Source organism: Bombina bombina, chromosome 5, assembly GCF_027579735.1.
Source record: "Bombina bombina isolate aBomBom1 chromosome 5, aBomBom1.pri, whole genome shotgun sequence".
Taxonomy (NCBI): Eukaryota; Metazoa; Chordata; class Amphibia; order Anura; family Bombinatoridae; genus Bombina; species Bombina bombina.
The window spans coordinates 617,540,779-617,557,620 of NC_069503.1; the positions used below are offsets into that span (position 1 = coordinate 617,540,779).

Here is a 16,842-nt window from a genome sequence, read left to right on the forward strand (position 1 = left end):
AATGACTGGGGGATGAGGGAAGTGGGAGGAACATCAGCCAGACGCTTGTGCAAAAGAATAGACAGGGCAGAAATCTGTCCCTTTAAGGAACTAGCTGACAATCCCTTCTCCAATCCTTCTTGGAGAAAAGATAATATCCTGGAAATCCTGACTTTACTCCATGAGTAACTCTTGGATTCACACAATATCTTATGATAGATTTTCCTGGTGACAGGTTTCGAGCCTGAATTAAGGTATCAATGACCGACTCGGAAAAACCACGCTTTGATAAAATCAAGCGTTCAATCTCCAAGCAGTCAGACGTAGAGAAATTAGATTTGGATGTTTGAATGGACCTTGAAGTAGAAGGTCCTGCATAACAAGTCCTGCGTGGCCACGCAGAAGCTATCAAAATCACTGAAGCTCTCTCCTGCTTCATCTTGGCAATCAGATGAGGGAGCAGAGGAAATGGTGGAAACACATAAGCCAGGCTGAAGGACCAGGGCGCTGCTAGAGCATCTATCAGCGCTGCCTGGGGATCCCTTGACCTGGACCCGTAACAAGGAAGTTTGGCGTTCTGATGAGACGCCATGAGATCCAGTTCTGGTTTGCCCCATAGATGAATCAGCTGGGCAAATACCTCCGGATGGAGCTCCCACTCCCCCGGATGAAAAGTATGCTGACTTAGAAAATCCGCCTCCCAGTTCTCTACTCCTTGTTCCCCCCTGATGGTTGATATAGGCTACAGTCGTGATGTTGTCCGACTGAAATCTGATGAACCTGACCGCAGCTAGCTGAGGCCAAGCCTGAAGAGCATTGAATATCGCTCTTTGTTCCAGAATGTTTATCGCAAGGAGTGCCTCCTCCTGAGTCCACGAGCCCTGAGCCTTCAGGGAGTTCCAGACTGCACCCCAGCCCAGAAGGCTGGCATCTGTCGTTACTATAGTCCAATCTGGCCTGCGGAAGCTCATCCCCTTGGACAGATGGACCCGAGATAGCCACCAGAGAAGAGAATCCCTGGTTTCTTGATCCAGATTTAGTAGAGGGGACAAATCTGTGTAATCCAAATTCCACTGACTGAGCATGCAAAGTTGCAGCGGTCTGAGATGTAGGCGGGCAAACGGTACTATGTCCATTGCCGCTACCATTAAACCGATTACTTCCATACACTGAGCCACTGAAGGACGAGAAGTGGAATAAAGAACACGGCAAGAGTCTAGAAGTTTTGACAATCTGGCCTTCGTTAGGTAAATCTTCATTTCTACCGAATCTATCAGAGTCCCTAGGAATGAAACTCTTGTTAGAGGTGATAGAGAACTCTTTTCTTCGTTCACCTTCCACCCATGGGACCTCAGAAATGCCAGAGCAATGTCCGTATGGGACCTGGCGATTGGAAAAGTCGACGCCTGTTTCAGAATGTCGTCCAAGTAAGGGGCTACTGCTATACCTCGTGGCCTTAGGACCGCTAGGAGGGACCCTAGAACCTTTGTAAAGATTCTTGGTGCCGTGGCCAACCCGAAGGGAAGAGCCACAAACTTGTAGTGCTTGTCTAGAAAGGCAAACCTGAGAAAACGATGATGATCTTTGTGTATCGGGATGTGAAGATAAGCATCCTTTAAGTCTACGGTAGTCATATATTGACTCTCCTGGATCATAGGAAGGATGGTTCGAATAGTCTCCATCTTGAAGGATGGGACTCTGAGAAATTTGTTTAAGATCGGTCTGAATGTTCCCTCTTTCTTGGGAACTACAAACAGATTTGAATAGAAGCCCTGCCCCTGTTCCTCCTGCGGAACTGGGTGGATCACTCCCATAACTAGGAGGTCTTGCACACAATGTAAGAATGCCTCTCTTTATCTGGTTTGCAGATAAATGTGAGAGATGAAATCTCCCTTTTGGGGGAGAGGTTTTGAATTCCAGAAGATAACCCTTGGACACAATTTCCAATGCGCAGGGATCCTGGACATCTCTTGCCCAAGCCTGGGCGAAGAGAGAGAGCCTGCCCCCTACTAGATCCGTTTCCGGATTGGGGGCTGCTCCTTCATGCCGTCTTAGAGGCAGCAGCAGGCTTTTTGGCCTGTTTCCCCTTGTTCCAAGCCTGGTTAGGTCTCCAGACAGGCTTATACTGGGCAAAAAATACCTCTTGTTTTGTGTTAGAGGAAGTTGAAGCTGCGCCACTCTTGAAGTTTCGAAAGGGCCGAAAACTAGACTGTTTTGTCCTTAATTTGTTGGACCTATCTTCAGTGATGTCAGAAATTAACTCCTTCAGTCCAGGCCCGAATAGGGTATGTCCTTTGAAGGGAATGTTGAGAAGTTTAGACTTTGAAGTCACGTCAGCTGACCAGGATTTAAGCCATAGCGCCCTACGCGCCTGAATAGCAAAACCTGAATTTTTAGCCGTTAGCTTGGTTAAATTAACAACGGCGTCAGAAACAAATGAATTGGCTAGCTTAAAAGCCTTAAGCTTGTCAATAATATCTTCCAACTGGGTTTCAACCTGTAGAGCCTCCTCTAGAGACTCAAACCAGAAAGCCGCAGCAGCAGTGACTGGGGCAATGCATGCAAGAGGCTGGAGAATAAAACCTTGTTGAATGAAATTTTTTTTCTTAAGGTAACCCTCTAATTTTTTATCCATTGGATCTAGAAAAGCACAACTGTCCTCGACAGGGATAGTGGTACGCTTAGCTAGAGTAGAAACTGCTCCCTCCACCTTAGGGACCGTCTGCCATAAGTCCTGTGTAGCGGCGTCTATAGGAAACTTCTTTTTAAAAACAGGAGGGGGAGAGAACGGTACACCTGGTCTATCCCATTCCTTAGTAATAATTTCAGAAAACCTCTTAGGGATTGGAAAAACATCAGTATAAGTAGGCACTGCATAGTATTTATCCAATCTACATAATTTCTCTGGGATTACAATAGTGTCACAGTCGTCCAGAGTTGCTAAGACCTCCCTGAACAATATGCAGAGGTGCTCAAGCTTAAATTTAAATGTAGACATATCAGAATCAGGTTGAAGTATCTTCCCTGAATTAAAAAAATCACCCAGATTGAAGCTCCCCTGCTTCAACTTCAGTACATTGTGAGGGTGTATCAGACATAGCCACTAAAGCGTCAGAGAGCTCTGTATTTATTCTAGTCCCAGAGCTGTCTCGCTTTCCTTGCAATCCTGGCAGTTTAGATAATACCTCTGTAAGGGTATGATTCATAACTGCCGCCATGTCTTGCAAGGTATACGCAATGGGCGCGCTAGATGTACTAGGCGTCCCCTGAGCGGGATTTATAGGTTCTGACACGTGGGGAGAGTTAGACGGCATAACTTCCTCCTTGTCAATTTCTTCTGGTGATAAATTTTTTAAAGCCAAAATATGGTCTTTGTAATCTATAGTAAAATCAGTGCATTTGGTACACATTCTAAGAGGGGGTTCCACAATGGCTTCTAAACATAATGAACAATGAGTTTCCTCTATGTCAGAAATGTTTAAACAGACTAGTAATGAGACCAGCAAGCTTGGAAAACACTTTAATAACTGAACAAGCAAAAAATAAAAACGGTACTGTGCCTTTAAGAGAAAAAAACAATCATAGAAACTGCAAAACAGTGAAAAAAGCAGTACATTTTACGAATTTTTTACAGTGTGTATAATAGGCTGAAATAGCATTGCACCCACTTGCTAATGGATGATTAACCCCTTAGTTTCAAAACCAGATCAAAAAAACGATATAAATGTTTTTAAACAGTCACAACCAACTGCCACAGCTCTACTGTGGCTCCTACCTGCCCATACAACGACTTTGGAAGGCACAAAAACCCTTTAGAGAGGTCCTATATGTTCAGGGGACTCCTTCAGGGAAGCTGGATGTCTCAAGCTGCAAAAACTACTGCGCAGTTTAGGCGCGAAAATAGGCCCCTCCCAACCTGTACTCACAGTGAGAGGGCCTTAAAAAAAAAAAAACTATCTCTAGGCAAAATCTAGTCAGCCATGTGGAAAAACTGGGCCCCAGAATAAAGTTTTATCACCAATTTGTAATAAACGTTTATATACCTCAAGCAAACGTTATATCTATTCAGTAATGAGAGTAAATAACAAAAATATTACCCTTTACAGCAAGCATGATACCAGTCGTTATTAAATCACTGTAATCAGGCTTACCTTAAATAAATCCGGTATTGTCAGCATTTTCTAGCTTATCTCTCTAGAAAAACTTAAAACTGCACTTACCTCAGAGCAGGAGACCCTGCACGCTATTCCCCCAGCTGAAGTTACCCATCTCTTCAGTTATGTGTGAGAACAGCAGTGGATCTTAGTTACAAACCGCTAAGATCATCAAAAAACCACAGGCAGACTCTTCTTCAACTTTCTGCCTGAGGCTAAAATAGTACAACTCCGGTACCATTTGAAAATAATAAACTTTTGATTGAAGATAAACTACATTAATGCACCACATCTCTCTAGCTACTTCCCTTGTCAAGAGCTGCAAGAGAATGACTGGGAGGTGGCAGTTAGGGGAGGAGCTATATAGACAGCTCTGTGGGTGTCCTCTTGCAGCTTCCTGTTGGGAAGGAGAATATCCCACAAGTAATGGATGAATCCGTGGACTGGATACACCTTAAAAGAGAAAGATTATTCTTTTTTCGCTTGATGTATCTAGCCTTTACACTTCTATTAAGCATAGTAGTGGTATAGCATCAGTGGCTAAGACACTAAATAGTGATTGCAGATAGAGTGTAGAACAGATTGGATTTTTTCTGTCATTGTTGGAGATTATTCTCCATTCAAATTATTTTTTATTCAGAGATACTTTCTACTTTCAGATACAGGGGACAGCTATGGGGTCCAATGTCGCCCCAACATATGCCAACATCTTCATGAATAATTTTGAAGAAACTTTTGTATATGAACATATGTTGGCGCTTAATAAATAAAGTATAATAATAATAATAATAATAATAATAATAATAATAATGATGATGATGAACATATTTTGTTCAGACAGTTTGGAGCCACTTGGTGGCGTTTCATTGACGACGTGTTTGGCATATGGTGTGGCGACATTGGATCCCTACTAGCCTTTATTGATGATCTCAATAATGCAGTAACTGGGATTAAATTCACCTTAACATACGATGAAGAGAGGATTCAATTCCTTGATACTTGCATATATAAAAGTGAGGAAGGTTTAAAAGCAGATATTTTTCTAAACCCATTCTAAATTTTATTTTTCTAAACCCATCCTATTATAGGATAGTTTTCATCCGCCTGCTACTTTTAGGGCTATACCAAAAAGCCAGTTATTAAGGGTTGACCGTATTGTTACTGATCCCATATTAAAAAAAGGTTAGTTTTGAAGAGATGTCCAAAAAATTCTTAACAAGAGGTTATCCTTCTAATATTATACAGAAAGAAAAACAAAATATTATCTCTAACTCTGCTAAATCAATTGGTGTCAGAAAATCTTCTAAGGCTGATAGACTTGTTTTTGTTTCCCAATATAGTACTAGAAGTAGTCAGATAAATAAAATTATTCGCAAATACTGGCATATTTTACAAAAAGGTCATCCCAATATAAAAACCTTTGGTGAATTTCCAATGCCTGCCTACAAAAGGTGTCCTAATATAAAGGATAGATTGGTTAGAGCCGATATAGGAAGCAATAGAGATACTCAGAATACTAATGCCCAGAGAACTATTTCTGGCAAGGTACGTAAAGGGTGTTACCCATGTCTTTCGTGTATTCATTGCAATTCCATGATAAAAGGTGAAACATTTTGTCACCCCTATACAGACAGGAAATATAATATAAAAAATGTCATGACTTGCAAATCAAAATACATTATGTATGCCATCAAATGCCCATGTTTTTTGATATACATAGGGCAGTCAACTAGAGAGCCACGTGAGAGGATCACGCAACATAAGTCAAATATTAGATATGGGGATAAGGAAGCTCCTGTATCTTCCCATTTTTTAAAGGCAGGACATAGTATAAGCCAATTACGTTTCCAACTAATTGAGCAGGTACATATGCCTAGAAGAGGTGGTGACAGGGACACTTTGTTAACTAAAAGAGAAACCTTTTGGATAAATGAATTGAATACACTGTGGCCAAAAGGTCTTATTAGGGAATGCAACTGGTCTGCGTTTTTTGTGATTTATTGGGAATATAATGAATTTATTTATTTTTTACACATTATGAAATTTACTAGAATTTGATAAAATGTCGATATTTTATTCACAGTAAATAATTTTGTATCGTATAATCCTATATCATGTAGCTATGCAATCTTCTCTAGTATCCATTTTAATATTGAGTGATATATGAAGTTACAATTCCTTCATATAATTGTTTTTAATTGTAATATATATATATATTCTTTAGAACAAAATCTGAGCACTTTAACATAAAATGTTTGTAAAATTTCTTATTCACTATAGGATACATTTTCATACATATTTTTTATATACACACATTATATATAAATATACACTATACATTATTTATATAATTAAAGGATATCTTTTAACCACTAGGTGGCACATTTGAGATGCTAATGTGTATTGTTGGGTGCCAGGATGGCTATTTAAACACTTAGATAAGTATATACTGTATTACAATAATTGTTCAAAGACAATTGTGTTTTTGACCACTAGGTGGCGCATTAGTGATGTTAATATGCATTGTTTGGCGCCAGTATGGCTATTTAAACACCTGTATAATCACTTGATACTAAGCTTGACAAAGGGCATATTGTTTGCCTGAAACGTTGCTGTTATTGTTGGAACTCTGTATGCACAAATAAAGGTCAATTTGCACTACTAGCTGGAGAATTTTTTCACATTGTGATTCGTCTGGGTCTGGTTAACCCTCTCCGTGCTCAGTATTACCTGGTGGGTGCTGTATTTCGCTTATCTGTTGAAATTTGTACGCTGTCACTATAGGGAGGCTCTCTTTACATGAGGAGCCCATGTTCCCAAGTAAAATAAATGTATATAAACGAATAAGTGCAGAATCCTCTGAGTCCATTGTTGAATTGTGCCCCAGAATAACAAAGACTGCACTTACCTTAATGCTGTCCTACAGCAGGACAGCTCCAACAGGTTTAAGAGGTCCTTTCCCTCCTATAGCCCTGTGGAAAAAGATAGGGCCTGAGTTAGATATTGCTTAGGCCATCATAAGAAGGGCAGCATCACAGTATGGGAGGCGCAGTGAGAATTATGTCCCACCAGTTCCCATTGCTCTAAAGCCACCAAAAGCTCTACTGAAGAGACTGATATGGACTACGGCTACACCCTAGGACAAAGCAGCACTCTCTGGCACTGCTTAAAAAAATAAAATAAACTCTTGATTGAAGAATCTAATCTAACACCTCACTTTACCTCTTCCTATCACTAACGTAGGTAAAGAGAATGACGGGAGTGGGAGGAGCTATATAACAGCTCTGCTGCGGTGCTCTTTGCCTCCTCCTGCTGACCAGGAGGCGTAATGCCACAAGGATGAAATCCGTGGACTCATCGTGTCTTTAAAAAGAAATAGCATAATATCTGAATCGCAACGGTTAAGTCAAAAATAAACTGTCACTTTTAACGTACCAGCTTTATTACCCTTTTACTTATCAAAAAAGTAAAGAATAGACAAAATACAGTAAAGAAGTTGAACAAGAGAAAAAAAAAAATCCATTTTACTATACATTCATTCCATAAATCCTTACCCCTGGGTATTTTGTAGCCAGTCTCACCAGGTTTCCTCAAGTTTCTAAGTATGTGGTCAGAATAAATATTGATAAACATTCCAGAAACAAACAGTAAAAGCCCTGCAAGAGAGAGTCACATAACATTAAAAAAATAATGTTCAATTGAAATAAAACAGATTAGAAGCTCTTAAATATCATCATCTCTTTCCATCACCTGCAAACTAAAAAAACTTGTTAAAAGGGACATGAAACAATTTTTTTTTTTTTTTTTAATTTTACGGTTCAGATGGAGCATACAAATTTTAAAACAACTTCCCAGTTTACTTATATTCTCTAATTTGCTTCATTCTCTTGGTATCCTTTACTGAAAATAAACATATCTAGATAGGCTCAGGAGCTAGCTTCTAATTGGTGGTCATTGGCTTACAAATGTGTTAAGCAAGCTTTCAGGAGTGCATTGCTGCTTTTTCAATAAGATACCAAGAGAATGAAGCAAAATTGACAACATAAGTAAATTTGAAAGTTGTTTAAAAATGTCTAATTTATCTAAATCATGAAAGAATAAAAATATATAAAAATAATTTTTGCATAGGAAACTAGCACATCTAGGCAAGTTCCCTGCTTGCTTTTCCCCAGTAAAACTCAACATTCATTGTTACCAATGCACAAGAGGATTCTGGGTAAGATATGCAAAATCTCATATCTTGCCCAGAATCCTCTTGTGCATTGGTAACAATATATGTGGAGTTTCAATGGGGAAAAGCAAACGTGGAACTTGCCTAGATGTGCTAGTTTCCTATGCAAAACAATTGTATTGATTTACTTTTTAGGATTTTAATATCAGATTTTTATCTCCACCATAATGTTAATGAAATGTGTTTGTGTGTGTCATTTTTTTCTATGGTTGTATATTTTCTGGTTGGCTTGCACTATTTACTATCAAAAAGAAATAGAGAGTTATGGAATATGTGGCTGTTGGCTAAAAGCTATCAAAATTTGTCCTCTGGATATAGGTTTTCTTACTAAAGTCTAAATAAATGCATTATACATTAAGTTATGCAAATAAAAAAAAAAATTCTTCAGAAATTACAAATGTAAATCAAATTCATACGTTTACACTGTATTCACTACCACTCCAATAAATCACAAAAGTAACGTAGTGGCCAAATTCCTACTTGAACTATGCCACTGTTTACTGGATATATGCAACTTTTTTCTTAGGTTTTATATAGTACCATACTACTGTTTAACATTTCTTTATCCATTAGGGACAAGAAAGTAAATATTAAAAAGATTAATTGTTCAGATGAAGCATGCAATTTGAAGAGACTCTGCTTCCATTATCAAATTAACTTTGTTCTGTTTGTATCCTTTCTTGAATAGCATACTTAGATGGGATCAGGAGTAGCGGTACATTGCCAGGAGTTAGCTGGTGATTAGTGGCTGTACACATATGCTTCAACAGATGTTTTCAGATCAAACCTAGCAGGGTATGAATGTTCTAGGGCTGACTTTAACTACGTGTTTAATATTTTGCAGGGGGATTAAATACAAAGTTACATGCATTGCAAAAAGTTAATGCTCTGATACAGAATATTTTGTTTTTGCATTTATGTCCCTTTAAATGTGCAATAATGTGGTTAATACAGTGTCTCTAGCTGTTATGTTGCAGAGGTTAGTTTTAGTACATAAAATAATAATAAATCTCATTTAAAAAAGGGACAATAAACACTAAATAAATGCTAGATAGAATGATGCATCCATTCTAGTCTGAGAATAACATGGAGATGTATTTTTTAAAGTTTCATATATATGGCTAAGTATTACACTGCCCCCACCTGCCTACTTCATAAAGCCACCTAGCTGGCAAACTTTCCTGTGGAGAATAGTGAATATTATTTATCTCTCAAACACAAGGAACTTATGAGTAGATATTATTAAATGAAGTAAAGAATGCATCTAGTGGTGTTGCCTCGCTACATTACATATGATTTCCTTGCTTTACTAAATGAAACGGATTTAACTCAGCTTACCAATGATAAATCGTGGGTCTTGGCTCCAGCCTGTGCTGAAGGCAGCATGATTACACAGATAGCTGCTCTGTAGGTAACCATTGTAACAGCAGAAGATAAAGGCAAGGGCAAACGAGGCAAATGGTGTATCTTTTCCTCCACGTATTAAAAAAGGATAAACAAGAGTCCTGCAAACCACAAAAATCATAAAATGATCAGCCATGTTAGGTGGAGAAAAGTGGCAATATGCATTTACCAATTGTCTTTCCCACTGAAACAGATGGAAAAAAAACAAACAAACAAAAAAAACAACAACAATCACTAAAGCGGAAGACTCTGGTTGTGATGCTTGATAGGCAGCACACCAAGTGCATGAAAAAGGAAATTTATGCTTACCTGATAAATTTATTTCTTCTACGATATGACAAGTCCACGGATTTCATCCTTACTTGTGGGATATTAACCTCCTGCTAACAGGAAGTGGCAAAGAGCACCACAGCAGAGCTGTATATATATATATAGCTCCTCCCTTCCCTCCACCTCCAGTCATTCGACTGAAGTTAGGAAGATAAAGGAAAAGCCAAAAGGTGCAGAGGTGACTGAAGTTTAACAAAAATATAATATATATATATATATATATACACACACCTGTCTTACAAATGACAGGGTGGGCCGTGGACTCGTCATATCGTAGAAGAAATAAATTTATCAGGTAAGCATAAATTTCCTTTTCTTCTACAAGATATGACGCGTCCACGGATTTCATCCTTACTTGTGGGATACAATACCAAAGCTACAGGACACGGATGAAAGGGAGGGACAAGACAGGGACCTAAACGGAAGGCACCACTGCTTGAAGAACCTTTCTCCCAAAACCAGCCTCAGAAGAAGCAAAAGTATCAAATTTGTAAAATTTTGAAAAAGTGTGAAGAGACAACCAAATTGCAGCCTTGCAAATCTGTTCAACTGAAGCATCGTTTTTAAATACCCATGAGGAAGCCACAGCCCTAGTAGAATGAGCCGTAATTCTTTCAGGAGGCTGCTGTCCAGCAGTCTCATACGCCAGACGGATGATACTCTTCAGCCAAAAAGAAAGAGAGGTAGCCGTAGCTTTCTGACCCCTACGCTTTCCAGAAAAAACAATGAATAATGAAGATGATTGATGGAAATCCTTACTCGCCTGCAAGTAAAGTTTCAGGACACGGACCACGTCCAAGTTATGCAACATACGCTCCTTCTTGGAAGAAGGGTTAGGACATAATGAAGGAACAACAATTTCCCGATTAATATTCTTATTAGAAACAAACTTAGGAAGGAAACCAGGTTTGGTACGTAAAACCACCTTATCAGAATGGAAGATAAGGCGAATTACATTGTAACGCTGAAAGCTCTGAAACTCTATGAGCAGAAGAAATAGCAACCAAAAATAAAACTTTCCAAGATAACAACTTAATATCTATGGAATGCATAGGATCAAACAGAACCCCTTGAAGAACATTAAGAGCTAAATTCAAACTCCAGGGTGGAGCAATTGGTCTAAACACAGGCTTAATTCTGGCTAGAGCCTGACAAAAAGACTGAACGTCTGGAACAACTGCCAAACGTTTGTGTAGCAAAATTGACAAAGCAGAGATTTGTCCCTTTAAGGAACTTGCTGATAACCCTTTCTCCAATCCTTCTTGGAGAAAAGACAGAATCCTGGGAATCCTAACTCTACTCCATGAGTAGCCTTTGGATTCACACCAAAAAATATATTTACGCCATATATTATGATAGATATTTCTAGTGACAGGCTTACGTGCCTGAATCAAAGTATCAATGACTGAATCAGAGAACCCCCGCTTAGATAAAATCAAGCATTCAATCTCCAAGCAGTCAATTGCAGAGAAACTAGATTTGGGTGTGAGAATGGTTCCCTGAATGGGAAGGTTCTGCCTCAATGGAAGCTTCCACGGCGGCAGAGAGGACATGTCCACTAGATCGGCATACCAAGTCCTGCAAGGCCATGCAGGCGCGATTAGAATTACTGAAGCCCTCTCCTGTTTGATCCGAGCAATCACCCGGGGCAGGAGAGCAAACGGTGGAAACACATAAGCTAGGTTAAACGACCAAGGCATCTATCAGTTCGGCCTGAGGATCCCTTGACCTGGATCCGTATCTTGGAAGCTTGGCATTCTGACGAGATGCCATCAGAACTCTGGTCTGCCCCATCTGAGGATCAGAGTGGCAAAGACCTCTGGATGGAGTTCCCATTCCCCCGGATGAAACGTCTGTCTGCTTAAAAAGTCCGCTTCACAGTTGTCCACTCCTGGGATGTAGATTGCTGGCAGATAACAGGAATGGGCCTCCACCCACCGAATTATCTTGGATTCTTCTGTCATCGCTAAGGAACTCCTTGTTCCTCCCTGATGATTGATGTAAGCCACAGTTGTGATGTTGTCCGACTGAAAGCGAATGAATTTGGCCGAAGCCAACTGAGGCCACGCCTGAAGCGCATTGAATATTGCTCTCAATTCCAGAATATTGATTGGAAAAATTGACTCCGACTGAGTCCACACACCCTGAGCCTTCAGGGAATTCCAGACTGCACCTCAACCTAGAAGGCTGGCGTCCGTCGTCACTATCACCCATAAGGGTCTGCGGAAGCACGTCCCTTGGGACAGAGGATCCTGAGACAACCACCAAAGAAGAGAGTCTCTTGTCTCCTGATCCAGATCTATCTGAGGAGACAAATTTGCATAAATCGCCATTCCACTGCCTGAGCATGCTCAGCTGTAGTGGTCTGAGATGAAAACGAGCAAACGGAATTATGTCCATTGCCGCCACCATCAATCCAATTACCTCCATGCACTGGGCCACTGATGGCCGAGGATTGGACTGAAAGGCTCGGCATGAATTCAGAATCTTTAACTTTCTGACCTCCGTCAAGAAAATTTTCATGGATATGGAATCTATTAGAGTTCCCAGGAAGGGAACCTTGGTCTGTGGAATTAATGAACTCTTTTCTAGATTCATCTTCCACCCGTGAGTCCTCAGAAAGGACAGAACCATGTCTGTATGAGATTTTGTCAGAAGGCAAGCCTGGATCAGAATATTGTCCAGATAAGGTGCCACTGCAATACCCCGCAGCCTGAGAACCGCCAGAAGGGACCCTAAAACCTTCATGAAGATCCTGGGTGCTGTGGCCAACCCGAAGGGAAGAGCCACAAACTGAAAATGTTTGTCCAGGAAGGCAAACCTTAGGAACTGATGATGATCCTTGTGGATAGGAATATGAAGGTATGCATCCTTCAAGTCCACGGTAGTCATATATTGACCATCCTGTATCAAAGGTATAATTGTTCGAATAGTCTCCATTTTGAAGGATGGGACTCTGAGAAACTTGTTTAGATTCTTTAGATCTAAAATGGGTCTCAACGTGCCCTCTTTCTTGGGGACCACGAAAAGATTTGAGTAAAACCCCTGTCCCTGTTCCCGTCTTGGAACGGGACGAATTACTCCCATAGTAGAGAGGTCTTTTACACAACGTAAGAACGCCTCTCTTTTTGTCTGGTCTGCAGACAATCGTGACAGAAGAAACCTCCCCCTTGGGAGAGAATTTTTGAATTCCAGCTGATACCCTTGGGACACGATCTCCAGTGTCCAAGGATCCTGAACATCTCTTACCCAAGCCTGGGCAAAGAGAGAAAGTCTGCCCCCTACTAGATCCGGTCCCGGATCGGGGGGCTGCCCCTTAATGCTGTTTTGGTAGCAGCAGCGGGCTTCTCGGGTTGTTTACCCTTGTTGCAAGTCTGGTTGGGTCTCCAGACGGATTTGGCATGAGCAAAATACCCTTTCTGCTTGGCGGAGGAAGAGGAAGAAGGGACTCCTTTAAAGTTCCGAAAGGAACGAAAATTATTTTGTTTACCCCTCAGTTTAGCAGTTCTATCCTGAGGTAGGAGATGACCCTTACCTCCCGTAATGTCAGAAATTATCTTCTTCAAGTCAGGCCCGAATAGGGTTTTCCCCTTGAAAGGAATAGCCAAAAGCTTGGATTTAGATGACACATCAGCAGACCAAGATTTTAACCATAATGCTCTACGCGCTAAAATAGCAAATCCTGCATTCTTAGCCACCAACTTGGCAATCTGAAAGGCGGCATCTGTAATAAAAGAATTAGCCAGCTTAAGAGCCTTAATTCTATCTAAAATATCCTCTAAAGGAGTCTCAGTCTTAAGGGACTCTTCTAAAGCCTCAAACCAGAAGGCCGCCGCAGTGGTAACTGGTACAATGCAGGCCGTTGGTTGTAAGAGAAAACCCTGATGAATAAACAATTTCTTTAGAAGACCCTCCAATTTTTTATCCATAGGGTCTTTAAAAGCACAGATGTACTCAATAAGAATAGTTGTACACTTAGCCAGGGTAGATATAGCTCCTTCCACCTTAGGAACTGTTTGCCAAGAGTCCCGAACAGTGTCAGATATGGGATACATCTTCATGAAATTAGGAGAGGGTGAAAACGGGATACCCGGTCTGTCCCATTCCCTCTTAATAATCTCAGAGATTCTCTTAGGAACCGGGAAAACGTCAGTGTAAGCAGGTACCTCTAAGTATTTGTCCATCTTACACAATTTCTCTGGTGGTACCACAATAGGGTCCCAGTCATCCAGAGTTGCTAAAACCTCTCTAAGTAACAGACGGAGGTGATCAAGCTTAAATTTAAAGGACATGACGTCCGAGTCCGTCTGAGGCAACGCACTTCCCGAATCGGAAAGTTCCCCCTCAGACAGAAGTTCCCTGACCCCCAATTCAGATCCCTGTTAGGGTACATTGGAAATAGCCAACAAAGCATCAGAGGTCTCAGCATTCACATTGACCTCTGTCCTACTGCATTTGTCCTGTAACACTGGCAACTTAGATAATACCTGTGTAACGGTAGTTGACATAAATGCAGCCATATCCTGCAGAGTAGATTAATTAGACGTGGTTGAAGAACCAGGCGTTGCTTGGGTGGGCATTAAAGGTTGTGACGCTTGGGGAGAAGTTAGCGGTATACTCTGATTCTCCTCAGACTGAGAATCATCCTTAGAAACATTTTCTTTACATAAAATTTGTGCTTTACATTGTAAGGCCCTCTCAGTACACGAGGGACAAAAAAACAGAGGGGGTTCCACATTGGCATCTAAACACATAGAGCAAGGAGTTTCCTCCTCAGTGTTAGGCATGTTAAACAGACTAGCAATATTAATAATAGTAGTACTTTGCTTAAAATATTGAGCTCTGAATTCAAATTGTATGCAAAAAAGTTAATGGCCAAAAAAAAAAACAAAAAAAAAAAAAAAAAACTGTACTGCGCCTTTAAATTTTAAAAGCGCAACTATTTTTCTGATATCTGCAAAAACGTGTTTGGAACAGAAAAAAATATTTTAAAGTGCCCAAAATACTCTCTTAGTATTGCATCCACATGCTTAGATATGTAATTAGACATATATATATATATACATATACATATATATATATATATATATATATATATATATATATATATATATATATATATATATATATATATATATAGTTTCAGAAAGGTTAAGCACTCACTGGACTTCAGTCGTCTGTGTAATAAACAATTTTATTGGTGACGTTTCGGGACAAAAACAGTCCCTTCCTCTGACAAACAGCAACACAAAATATCAAACTTTTAAAGGTGAATAAAACCCTCCCCTCTGTGAACAAACCAATCACTGTGATCTGCGTGTGAAGTCTGGAGAACCACGTCTCCTGATAGGTTAAGGACCAAAGGTCAATTAAATTGATAGGATAAAAAACTGTCCATCAACAGTGTGTATTCGTCTATATGCTTAAAAGTGAACTAAAGTGTGTTAAAAAGCAAAGTACTGGGTCAGCAACTAGTGTATGAACATATACAGACAGCAAAAGGTGTCAATAAAAAGGTCGAGTGAGGCTGTTAGGGCAAGAATATGACATAATACACATAACCAATGGCATTGATCCACACAAAAGGTACTGACTCGAGCAACCAATCACGCACATAGAAAGCCAGAGAGTAAAGTGAGTCATAATACATCCGACTCCACCTCCAGAGTTGTCAGTGTCAAATAGACTAACTCCATCAGAACATATTTGTCAATCAGATTATAACACTCGTTTTAGATATATAGGGTCTCATATGTATCCCCACTTATCGTTAACACCTTTACATCACACAGCCTCAATATCGTAAGTGCGATGTCTCATTGTTATCGCACAGAGTAAATAAAATCCATGTCTGGCAAGTATGTCCCTAACCAATGGCGTGTCAGTGTGGAGCCACACACCACTCATACACCAATCACGCGCTTTGTTGACTAGCTCGCCACTTTTTAGAAGCTGGACATACGGTCACAGACATGAGGTTTCGGATTATCGACCATGTTCCAAAGTTGAACAGAGGAGGCGACAGGGCGACAATTCTCCTAAAGAAAGAAGCCAGATGGATGTTCGAATTGGGGACATTACAACCAAGAGGCCTCAACGTCCACACAGGGTGGCAGTGCTATCTTTGATGAGAGTTCATTGAGCTATCTTCAGCAATGAGAGTCCTTGATTCACAGACATTGGTGAGAGTCCATGATCCCTTGCGAAATAGATTTTGCCTGCATTTCACTAACATGAATTCATATCAAGAAGGTCACTTTATACACTACCATTAGGATCCTCAGATGTTAATTAGTTACCAATGGGTATATTTCATTACTAGGTACCATTATCACAATAGGTTACTATTGTTTTTAATTTGTCTTTGTTCGTTTAGTTTTTAATCTAGTAGAGTTTCTTGGTCAGCAAATAGTTATGTTGGAGTTATGAGAGGTCTTGGCTGGGTGGGCAGTGAATTATACACCTACTATCAATCCTAACTTATTTTCACTAGAATGTCTGGTTTTAAGCTAACCAAGGATGCATTTTGTGTGATTTAGTTGATAAGATTTGGAGCTGATATGAGATAGTTTTCTCTAAAAAAAAGGGGTGTTTCCCCCATGATTAATATAATATTTTTTCCTGCGGGTTTATGTTCCTGGTTTTATCTAGACGCTATGGGTACTAAACCAATTTTATAGTTTATCATTTATTTTTTACATTGCTATGTTTGTCTTTTACTTTGATTGACACTGGTTAGCCGTT

General features: G+C 40.0%; 1 protein-coding gene across 1 annotated transcript in view; it reads right to left on the reverse strand.

Moving 5' to 3' along the window:
• Positions 1-16,842, reverse strand: part of SRD5A1 (steroid 5 alpha-reductase 1) — a 55,942-nt gene that overhangs the window by 29,427 nt on the left and 9,673 nt on the right. Inside the window, exons 2-3 of the mRNA XM_053713078.1 lie at positions 9,703-9,869; positions 7,688-7,789 (exon numbers count right to left, since the gene is read on the reverse strand). Of these exons, the coding sequence (XP_053569053.1) occupies positions 7,688-7,789; positions 9,703-9,869 (269 nt within the window). The remainder of the gene's footprint in view (positions 1-7,687; positions 7,790-9,702; positions 9,870-16,842) is intronic.